The sequence below is a fragment of the Acipenser ruthenus genome, chromosome 1, assembly GCF_902713425.1.
Source record: "Acipenser ruthenus chromosome 1, fAciRut3.2 maternal haplotype, whole genome shotgun sequence".
Taxonomy (NCBI): Eukaryota; Metazoa; Chordata; class Actinopteri; order Acipenseriformes; family Acipenseridae; genus Acipenser; species Acipenser ruthenus.
The window spans coordinates 95332920-95345362 of NC_081189.1; the positions used below are offsets into that span (position 1 = coordinate 95332920).

At 37.1% G+C, this 12443-nt stretch overlaps 1 protein-coding gene across 2 annotated transcripts in view; it reads left to right on the forward strand.

The window, feature by feature from the left end:
* Positions 1-12443, forward strand: part of LOC117420710 (stromal interaction molecule 2-like) — a 99977-nt gene that overhangs the window by 37521 nt on the left and 50013 nt on the right. For both annotated transcript variants that reach the window (XM_034034253.2, XM_034034250.3), the window contains exon 2: positions 11023-11153. In XM_034034253.2, the coding sequence (XP_033890144.2) occupies positions 11023-11153 (131 nt within the window). The remainder of the gene's footprint in view (positions 1-11022; positions 11154-12443) is intronic.

Sequence of the window (12443 nt, forward strand, 5' to 3'; positions counted from 1 at the left end):
GGATGGTTTCAGTTAAAGGGGAAGTCCAGTACTCTATATAGTAGCATGTCTGCATAATTCTTTTGCTCCACCAGTGATAACTTTATTAAAGTTACAGTACTATCCCTACTCAATAGAGAGCAGATAGATGTCCATTTGGAATTCTCCAAAGCACACGAAAGGATAGTGGGTGTGTCTTGTGGAAGGATAGGAATTATATCCCATTAAAGGAAGGTGTCTTTTTACAGGATTTTGGGTTAAGTAGGATGGCAAATATCAGATTAGCCCTACATTACACAATGGCCAGTTATAGTGCTTTATAAGCAGCTACTGTATTTATCATAGTGCTGAGATGATCATAATCGTTTTCATGTTCGGATATCTGAATATTCAAATACTTGTCTGAGCCTTGAACATTCATTTTCAAAACAATATCAAAGCCATTATATGTAACACAATTAAAACTGAGAAATATCCCTGTAGAAAAAAAATATGTTGTGAACACCCTAGTGAATTAACTACAGAACAAATGAAGCTATGCAGTAGTATTGTGTAATCTCCGCAGAAAGGATATAGTAGAGGCACACTGAATTACTATAAAAATCCTACACAACTAGTGTAAAAATGCATGACTTATTATATTGCTTAGAGATGTGCCACTCAAATCATCAGTTAAGTATAATATTGAGATGGTATCTCCTTCGCTGTAAACTACCCGCTTCCTCCCAGGTGTATTGTACTGCAAATCTAATCAAAATTAAAACCTCAACAAGCATTATTTAACACAAGCTCTCTTGGTAACAAGTCTCTGTTAATTAATGATTTTATCTTGGAAACAAAATTGGATATCTTAATGTTAGTTGATACTTGGCTGAAACAAGGTGATAATATACCTTGTCCAACTGGTTTCTCATTTCATCAGTTTCACATTTTTCAAGCACGCCCTACAGGTCAGGGTGGCCGTCTTGTTGCAATTTTTGGTAATGAGTTTAACCTTATTCATAAAGATTTATATGGATACTTGTCATTTGAGATTCTATATTTTGTGGTTAGTTGTCCTACTCTGATTTATGTTGCAGCTGTTTATCGACCTCCTAGACCCAACTCTCTCTTCTTGTCTGAGTTTGGCGAACTCTTGTCGATGCTCGCTGATAGAATTGTGGTTCTGGGTGACTTCAATGTGCATGTTGACGTGGATGGATATTCCATTGGAAAGGATTTTATGAGTTTGCTTGAGTCTGTTGGTTTTGTTCAACATGTATCAGGCCCAACTTACAGTCATGCACTTGATCTAATTATCACCTGTGGTCTTGACATCCAGAATTTGTCTATCAATGATCCTGCAATCTCAGACCATTCTGCTATTATTTTTGAAGTAATAATACCTAGCTCAATAAAACTCCTAGAATACTGTATTAAAAATCAGTCCCTCTATTGCTCCACTACTGAAAAATTATTGGACGCTTTATCCACTTCAGCACCTATTCATACTGGTGGACAGCTACAACTCTACCCTAAGTAGTATCTTGGATATTGTAGCACCCCTTAAAACAAAAAAAATAGCTTTCAGAAGATTATTCCTGTTGTTTAATAACACAACTCGGAAGCTTAAATGTGCATGTTGTAAGCTGGAACATAAATGGAAAAATACCAAATTACAGGTCTTTTATCTCGCCTGGAAAGATGGTCTGATTAAATATTAGGCTGCTCTGTCTTCAGCTAGATCATCATACTACTCAGCTATGATAGAAAAAAAATAAAAACAATCCTCGCTTGCTCTTTTAAACAATCGCTAAATTAACCAACACACAGATGCCCTCTGTAAATACCCAATTACCAACAGGCTGTCATGACTTCATGGATCACTTTAATAATAAAATGATTAATATAAGAAATCAGATAGCACACTCAACCTAGAGGAGACATTCTGCAATACTGATAAAACTAAAGCAGATCAAATCATTGCATCCTTTACTTCTATTAACCAGCTTGATCTGACTGACTTAGTTAATGGGACAAAATCAACTACAGTACATGTGCTTTAGATCCTATTCCCACTAAATTGTATTTTCTAAGATCGATACCATGGTCTTAAGTATTATAAATGGTTCCCGGTCATCTGGCATTGTTCCCAAGTCTATTTTAAGCTTGCTGTAATAAAACCATTACCAGTACTTAAAAAATCAACCCTAGATCCAAATATTATTAATAATTTTAGGCCTCAAACCTCCCCTTTTTATCCAAAGTTCTAGAGAGAGCAGTGGCTAAACAACCGAACACATCCCTTGCAGTACATCATTAATATGAAAAACCTCAGTCAGGCTTCTGTCCTGGCCATTGTACTGAAACTATCAGAGTGATAAATTAAACAAAACAAATTCAGATGTCCATGACAGCTTCCCATTTAAGTTGAGGTCTCTCATTCAAACCTCATATTAGAAAAATAACTAAAGTGTATTTTTTCATTTAAGAAATATCGCTAAACTAAGACGCTTTCTTTCCATGGAAGATGCAGAGAGACTGATGCATGCTTTCATAACATCCAGACTTGATTATTGCAGTGCTGTTTTCTGGTATTCCCAGTATGTGTTATCCCAACTGCAGCTTGTGCAAACCGCTGCTGCCAGGGTTTTAACAAGAAGTAGAAGACATGATCACATTACGCCAGTATTGGCAGCCCTACATTGGGTTACTGTAAGGTTTAGGGTCAATTTTAAGGTCATGCTTATTACTTACAAAGCATTAAACAGTTTGGCTTCATCATATTTAAATGGTATTTTAATCCCATATATACCTAGATCACCACTGCGATCCCAGGACGCAGGATTGCTTCCTGTCCCTAAGGTATCAAATAAGAACACAGGTGGTGGAGCATTTAGCTTTAGGGCCCCTGAATTATGGAATGGGCTGCCTGTTTCCATAAGGGAGGCACCAACTGTTACAGTTTTTGAAACACGACTGAAGACACACTTTTGCAATCTATCGTTCACATCTTAATATTAAGTAGTGTTTTTACCCTGTATTGTATTGCATTTTAATTGATTTTTGTGAAGTGCTTAGCGACAATTTATTGTGAAGTGCGCTATATCAAATAAAGATTGATAATGAAACCTGATATGACATTTCTTGTCCTCTGATTGTTTGGCATAAATAAGTCTATATCTTTAGAACTGCTTGCATAAATGGGATTGGATTTTTCATGTTTTTTTTTTATACAAGAGGTTATTTCTGTTGTTCTTACTAAATTTCACTATGCAATATGGGTCCGATTTTCAAGGCTGCCACTTTTTTTTGGGGGGGGGGGGGGTAAACTATCTGCAATAAACTAAATGGCACGTTTTCAAGAAAAAAAGACTGGTATATTAAATTAATATAATAAAAACATAAACTGCCTTTCAAGTTGGCATTAAACATTATTTCACATTTACTATAGCACTAAGTAGTTCATGATACACGTTTCTATGAAGGTAGAAAAATAAATGAGATACATAAAGAAGTTATGTTCTTCTGTGTTGGAGTACAAAGCATTTGGAAAAACCTCACGGCTAGAAGCCCCTTGGCAGTCATTTTGGTGGTTTTTGGTTTTAAAATGTAATTTTCTCAAGTCGTATAACACATATGGGGCTGTGCGTCCATGTACCTTTCTGTCTGTATGCTTGAACAAAAGTTATTGTATTTCTTGCTCTTATTGTATTACTTGTATTGTAACACTTGAAATGTATTTGCTTACGATTGTAAGTCGCCCGGATAAGGGCGTCTGCTAAGAAATAAATAATAATAATAATAATAATTAAATACTCACAAAGCATGAAATGCGGGAGTGCAGAAATAAAGGAGATGTATTACATTATACCTAAAAGCCCTGGGAACAGTCACATTGACAGCCACACAGAAAACAATTGTATTTTGATTATACAGAACGGTATTCTACTTTATTATTTTTATTTACCAGACCGCAATGTGTTTAGCTGTAATCAGATTAGTCTCTACTCTCTGCCTGAGTGAATGACTGACAGTGTATTATTTTCAATCAGCCTTTGAAGGCTGGCGCCTGCTTGCCAGGTACGCTGTTTTGGTCAGTCAATTAGCATCGGGACTAGCGAAAATAAATACCAGAGACTGTGGAGTTTTACAACGCAACAAAATATGGAGTTGATGTTTTGGATCAGATGGCACGGAAGTATTCTGTGAAAGCTGGCTCCCGGCGGTGGTCTGTTTAGGTGTTTTACAATGTATTGGACCTAGCAACTCCTGGGTACTTTACAAAGAATGCATGGAGAAGAATTTACCAAGGAGAGAATATATTTTACAGTTAGCACAGCAACTTCTCAAGAAGCATTTGGAACAGAGAGAAACTGCCAAGCGTGTACCCACAGCTGAAGCTGGCCACCCCGTTGAGCGCCACAAGAGACGCCAATGCCAGGTTGGTAAGTGCAATCAAAATAAAACTTTGGCCAGCTGTGCCCTGTGCAGAAAGGCGGCGTGGAGAAGCGCATTATCTGTGTTGATTGTGAACAGCCTTAGACTCAAGGTAAAGTCGAAAAAATAAATAAATAAATTAGACCTTTTTTATAACTTCTTGTGCTGTGCGCTTCTGTAAAATGTTTTTTTTCTAAGTTTATTTATCTACGTTGTTCAGTTGCTTTTGCACATTGATAATAAACCGATTGCTGTTGAAAAGTTAAAAAAAGTTATAAATATGTATGTTGTAAACCGATGTCTGTTCAGATGTTTATTTATTTACATTTTCTTGTTTTGATTTGTAAAATAAATGTTTATATATATATATATACAGACGTGCTCAGATTTGTTGGTACCCTTACAGCTCATTGAAATAATGCTTCATTCCTCCTGAAAAGTGATGAAATTAAAAGCTATTTTATCATGTATACTTGCATGCCTTTGGTATGTCATAGAATAAAGCAAAGAAGCTGTGAAAAGAGATGAATTATTGCTTATTCTACAAAGATATTCTAAAATGGCCTGGACACATTTGTTGGTACCCCTTAGAAAAGATAATAAATAATTGGATTATAGTGATATTTCAAACTAATTAGTTTCTTTAATTAGTATCACACATGTCTCCAATCTTGTAATCAGTCATTCAGCCTATTTAAATGGAGAAAAGTAGTCACTGTGCTGTTTGGTATCATTGTGTGCACCACACTGAACATGGACCAGAGAAAGCAAAGGAGAGAGTTGTCTGAGGAGATCAGAAAGAAAATAATAGACAAGCATGGTAAAGGTAAAGGCTACAAGACCACCTCCAAGCAGCTTGATGTTCCTGTGACAACAGTTGCAAATATTATTAAGAAGTTTAAGGTCCATGGAACTGTAGCCAACCTTCCTGGGCGCGGCCGCAAGAGGAAAATCGACCCCAGATTGAACAGAAGGATAGTGCGAATGGTAGAAAAAGAACCAAGGATAACTGCCAAAGAGATACAAGCTGAACTCCAAGGTGAAGGTACGTCAGTTTCTGATCGCACCATCCGTCGCTTTTTGAGCGAAAGTGGGCTCCATGGAAGAAGACCCAGGAGGACTCCACTTTTGAAAGAAAAACATAAAAAGCCAGACTGGAATTTGCTAAAATGCATATTGACAAGCCACAATCCTTCTGGGAGAATGTCCTTTGGACAGATAAGTCAAAACTGGAGCTTTTTGGCAAGTCACATCAGCTCTATGTTCACAGACGAAAAAATGAAGCTTTCAAAGAAAAGAACACCATACCTACAGTGAAACATGGAGGAGGCTTGGTTATGTTTTGGGGCTGCTTTGCTGCGCCTGGCACAGGGTGCCTTGAATCTGTGCAGGGCACAATGAAATCTCAAGACTATCAAGGCATTCTGGAGCGAAACGTACTGCCCAGTGTCAGAAAGCTCTGTCTCAGTCGCAGGTCATGGGTCCTCCAACAGGATAATGACCCAAAACACACAGCTAAAAGCACCCAAGAATGGAAAAGAACAAAACATTGGACTATTCTGAAGTGGCCTTCTATGAGTCCTGATCTGAATCCTATCGAACATCTATGGAAAGAGCTGAAACTTGCAGTCTGGAGAAGGCACCCATCAAACCTGAGACAGCTGGAGCAGTTTGCTCAGGAAGAGTGGGCCAAACTACCTGTTAACAGGTGCAGAAGTCTCATTGAGAGCTACAGAAAACGTTTGATTGCAGTGATTGCCTCTAAAGGTTGCGCAACAAAATATTAGGTTAGCGGTCCCATCATTTTTGTCCATGCCATTTTCATTTTTTTTCTTATTTACAATATTATGTTGAATAAAAAATCAAAAGCAAAGTCTGATTTCTATTAAATATGGAATAAACAATGGTGGATGCCAATTACTTTTGTCAGTTTCAAGTTATTTCAGAGAAAATTGTGCATTCTTCGTTTTTTGTGGAGGGGTACCGACAAATTTGAGCACGTCTGTATATGTATATATATATATATATATATATATATATATATATATATATATATATATATATATACACATAATATGCTTTGGTTGTTCAGACGTACACATAAAAAAATAAAATAATTACAGCTGACTGTTTCTCCTTTCTATACTATTTAGTGTTTTGAATACAGCTGTCAGAAAGACTGCTGCGGGGCTTCTAGGTATGAGTATATCTCCGGTCCTTCTAGTGTTAAGTCACACTTTCATCAAACATTCTGCTAATTTACAGGTCATTTACACAAGCAAACAATATCACTTCAGTCAGTTGCTATAGAACCGCTGATGTGCTGTAAATATCCACACATGTTATTATTTTAAAGGGAAACTAGAGACCAGAATTACAATAAGTAACTACTTTTCTCATGAAAAATATGTCATAGTGTGTAAATAATACATTTTAACTTTTGTTACAGTTATAAAAGGATTCCTTCCCAATCCTCTTCTAACCAGCAATAAAATAGTTTCTGATGTAGCAAGTCCACTTACCATATAGTAATAACAGGACATTGTATATTAAGGTTTGGAAACAGATGTGCTTGATACATTTTTACTACAGTAATTTTATTCTTTGATGTGTATCCAAGTTAAATGTAGACTTTATAGTAAAATGAACAGCATTTTGTTCCATGTGTTATTAAAAATTTGCCTATATTATTAAGAATGTGTGTGGTATCAAATGTACCTTGAGGTGAAAGGTCACTTAAAGATCAGTGTACATTTATCAGAGCCTGCTTGACAAAGCCATGATGTGTGAAGCTGCAATTAGTGAGTTTGTAGTCCAGGGTATAATTCTCAACATTCACAGAACAGGAGCATGGGCTGCGAGGAGTAAGCCCTGGGACTTGAAATAGGAATTATGTGCTTGTGACTTTAGGAAGATGACATGATTTCCCCTTGGCTCACGGACAGCTGAACCTATCGGCCTCCAAGGCTGGAAAGCAAGCGTTACTACCCCCAAGGGGAAAATGAACAGAAGGATAGAGAATACATTTGAGAAGACTAGAAGTCGCCCTGACTTAAAAGGAACACCTACGCTTCGGCCAGACCTCAGAGACAGAGCCCCGCGGGGTGACAGGAATTCTGAAAGAGAGAAGGACATGAACATGCAAATGCGCCAGAGATGACCACTGGCATAGATGAAAGCACGTTGTTAGTAAAGAATACAGGGTTTCCCCCTGGCTCAGGGAGAGCCGTCCTCTCTGAGGTGAGACTGAACAGATCCAACTCCAAGGCTTCAGTTGATGGGTTGTATATGTTTACAGGTATTGAAAATCAAACCCTGTTGTTTATCTTTTCTACTGCACTGTATATTCACATGCAACAATGTTCTAATAAATGGCACAGTATTTAGTCACATCTGCTTTTGTTTTTGTAATTGTCCTAAATGTTTATACAGGACAGCATCCGCTAACACAAGGTTTAGTTTCCAGGGACTTACTTCCTGGTTGTATGGTTATTGTTCCTGTGAGAAACGGATGCTTTAAACAAGATGCTTTAAACAAATGCATTGCTGACATGAAATCACAACAAGAAATAAAGATAAAATAAAAATTCCCTGGAAGAAAAGGCAAGCAAACTGAAAACTTTATTTTAACAAATGTATTACCTGTATTGTTGAAATGAAAATTTCACATTTCATGCCTATATTACAAATATAGATGTACAATATGACATAAGTTTGTTATCCTCAAGCTTTTTCATATCAGTCTTTGGGGCCAAAAAATAATCATTTTTTTTCCAAGGGAAACTTACTTACTTGTATAAACTAATCAGCCATGAAACATCACTGAATGTATACTACAACTAATAATAATAATAATACTACTACTAATAATAATAATAATAATAAATTACATATTAGCATAATTTAAACATTTTAAATAGTGTCTGCCTTAATTATGATGTGAATTTTGTTATACAGTAGGCCTCACGCATGAATTGCAGGCTTTATATATCAACTGCTTTGCAGCATTCTTCATAAACTTTATTTGAGCACACTTTGTAAAACATGCCAAAGCACCCACAGTTTGTATTCAGATAATTCATTTGTCAAGCTTTGAGGGTGAACATGTTTCAATTATTATTATTATTATTATTATTATTATTATTATTATTATTATTATTATTATTATTATTATTGTTTAAGACCTTTAAAGGAAAACTTATTTAGACAAATGACAGCTTTGTTGGAATAAAAAAATACTTCTCTGAAGCAAAACAAAGTTGGCAACAAGTTTAGCTTTTTTGCTGGCATGGTGGGGCGAAAAGTGATCCTCTTCTCACATGGCCTTCTAGTGCAAGTGTCAGTGAGGGAATTAACCCACCACAGGATGAAAATGTGGCAAGTATCGAGATCTTGGTTGTACAAGCATGGGACTCTTCCTGTTTGCAGATGCTTTGGTTGCCCTTAGGGGTTAATACCATTAAACTACTATTTAGACATGTTCCACAAGCAAACAATAAACATCTATACTGTAGGTGACTACTATTTGGTTTTATACCTAAAAACCATATAACCTAAACCACTGTAAGTTCTCATTGCATTGCATTTGCCACTGTCTGTTTGGATGTTGAATATTAGGAGGCAGCAAACCTGTAAATTTACAAAACAAATAATCAATATCACTTTCAGGAAGACAGTGCTGACTGCCTATTTTTTGTCCAGAAGCCACAGAAGCAAATTTATCAATCTAAAATTCATACATCCATACTGAAAGATGAATACTCTCAATTCTTATTTAACCCTGGCTGCATTCACGATACTTTTTTGACGGCTAGATTGCAGATGGGAGTCTGCGTCTGACATCACGGTCTGTGCAGACGCAGCGTGGACAGCTTTGGTAGATGAACAACAGTTCTGAGCAGAACCAAAATGGAGATGGTGTTGAGAAAAATTCTAATCGCAGAAGTGGATGCAATCAAAGTTCCCTTTGTGCTCCACCAGCTTCATAATTTACAGCATGATCAGAAAATGTAAAGTAGAAACTGCCCCTGCTATAAAGAGATAATATAAACGTATGTTTTGTGATGTGAGACAAATTAATGAGTATTATAACAGGCAGGATTCCCCCCTTCTTTTGTCTGTGTAGGAATTATTATTATTTTTTTTTTATAAATTTAGTCGTTGCCAATTATTTTTTATTATTTTCTCCCCAATTTGGATCTGGCCAATTATTTTTAGGCTCAGCTCACCGCTACCACCCCTGCGCTGACTCGGGAGGGCGAAGACGAACACACGCTGTCCTCCGAAGCGTGTGCCTTCAGCCGGCCGCTTTTTTTCACACTGCAGACTCACCGTGCAGCCACCCAAGAGCTACAGCGTCGGAGGACAACGCAGTTCTCGGGCAGCTTACAGGCAAGCCCGCAGGCGCCCGGCCAGACTACAGGGGTCGCTGGTGCGCGGTGAGCCGAGGACACCCTGGCCGACCTAACCCTCCCTCCCCCCGGGCGGCGCTCGGCTAATTGAGTGCCGCACCCTGGAAGCTCCTGTCCTCGGTTGGCAAAGGAATAGCCTGGACTCAAACTCGCGATGTCCAGACTATAGAGCGCATCCTGCACCCCACGTGGAGTGCCTTTACTGGGTGCGCCACTCAGGAGCCCCCTGTGTAGGAATTTAAAAGCAAATCCGTGTTAATTGTCATTATCAGGAGTTAATTTGCACTTTAAAAAAGAGGGTTTTAATTAAGAGTATATAACTGACCTTGAAACAGACATTTAACAGACCGCGTCTGTGACGCCGACGATACAGAGAGAGAGAGTGTGTACAGGACCAGGGTTAATTTTAAAAGCTTAATAAATGTATAATGAAGTGTTACATACATGGTATACATGTTATACATGTATAATAACTAACAACTACAATAATACATACTAAAATACATAAAAAAGTAGATGTCCTCATAATAAGAAAATAAATTCCAAACCAATATACATAGATGGCTTACGGTATTTTTTTTTGTTTTTAACCACAAGTATTTTTTTGCAAAATGCACATTAAAAGAGTTGTATTTTTTTTTTTTTTTTATCTGTGCCGTCCGATTTTTACTCACACTCCAGATAATCGTAAATCAGCATTTTATATGTGAAGTGTTCTAAATAAATGTACATTCTGCATGACAAAATGCACAATTTTAAATTAAGTTTACAAATTATAAACAACATAGATATTCCCATTATTTTTATTTCCATTTGGCCGCTAGTTGCTGGTGTGAGCTGCCTCCCTGTATGCTAGTAGTTTCCATAACAGTGAATTATACTTTCATTCATTTTTCTTGATCTTGTTAACATGCATTTTGATTAACGAGTTCCCCTTATCTAGTCGTTGAGCCAGGAAGTGATGTTGGTGACTGTGGCAAAGTGGTTAACAGTGTGCAGGTGCAGGTGATCAATGAACAGACAGACAATTATAATCCAGGTGCAAAATTGTTTAATGAGTTTGTATATCCAGTGCCTGACAAAACAAAAGAAACAGTAAACAATAAATGATGCTAAGTAATACAGCGGTGTGTATAGGACAGCTACGGATGATGAAGATCCTTAATGAGTCATTCTCATCTATCTTTAGTGACCTTTGACCTTTCCATTGCAGATCCCTGCCTCACAGTGACACCACAATGCATCAGCGAAGCAGACAAGTTGAGTTTGGAGGCACTTCGCCATATCCACAAGCAACTTGATGATGATAGCAATGGTGGGATTGAAGTAGATGAAAGTGTTGAGGTAACAGATATTTTCATATTTTGCTTGACTTTGTCTGTACTAGCTGTTTCATTCGATTAATAATTATTTAACCACTCAGGATATTATTAGATTTTCTTTTCAAGCAGAATCCTAGCAATAACAGTATCATATCGGTATTAACCTTGGGAATCCGATTTGATTGTCTATGATCTGAGCCAGGCATCTGGTGCCTCGATGGTTATTAAGGTAATGTATATTGTTAATGTCTGGCCTTTATAGTGATGATTCATAAATCAATAAAATGCCACATATGTATACTGATTTTTTTCCAGTACAGTAGCAACATCCTGCAGTACAGAGAAAGTCTGCTACTTAGCTGGATTGCAAATCAGGGAACTGAAATGGACAATGCACTCTCCGTGAATTCTGAAAAAGAGGGTTTTACAGTCACGTCTGTTGTGAGGTAAAGGTTTCAGTTGTATGAATTCAGAATTTTGCTTGGAAATGTAGGCCACAAACTATTACTTTTTGACAGTCATCATTATAAAATGATAAAATTCACCAAAAAAAAGTCTTCAGAATGGAAACAAATGGTTTAAAGTAAAACAAAAATCATACAATTAAGGAACAACCTTGGTAAGTCTTTGTTACTCTTGGTAAGTAGACACATCATATGTGTAGGAACAATGCAGGACTGTTTGGTAATTTTACATGCCTGGGATATAAAACTATAACATGAGGTTTTCATTTGATTAAACAATGTCACCTGCATGACGACTGAGACAAAACAGTAACCGCTAAACATAACTGAGCCAAGGATAATTACATACTAATTTTAACATGTTTTAGTGACCTCTTTGTGTTAAGAATTGGGTTAATGGAAAAACAGTAGTAGAGGTTCAATGGCAGTTTTTTCCCCCAATAATGTGTCGGTGCTATAAGAAATGGTCATGTTAAAAAAGAGCATGACGAAAATCTGTTTGTCTTTCCATCTATCACAACTTTAAAAGGCAGTTGGCAAGTTTTCTATTGAATAACCTTTGGTAAATTAACAGGATTGTCGTAGAAAGATAAATGTCCCATGTGTCACATCCAAACACCATGTCCTGAGACAAAGTAATTATCAGTCTCATCTCCGTCAAGAAATTCAATTAACCCGTCCTTTAGTATTACAAACAAAAGGCAAAATATCTGCCCTGTACCGACCCTTCTCTACTAGAACCATATGCGAGGGAAACAATTAGGAATTTAAGGTAATTAAGATCCAGACCTATGATGCTGAAAAAGCTGGTGAATTATATCATCAAATGGAAATTGTCTCAATTAGGA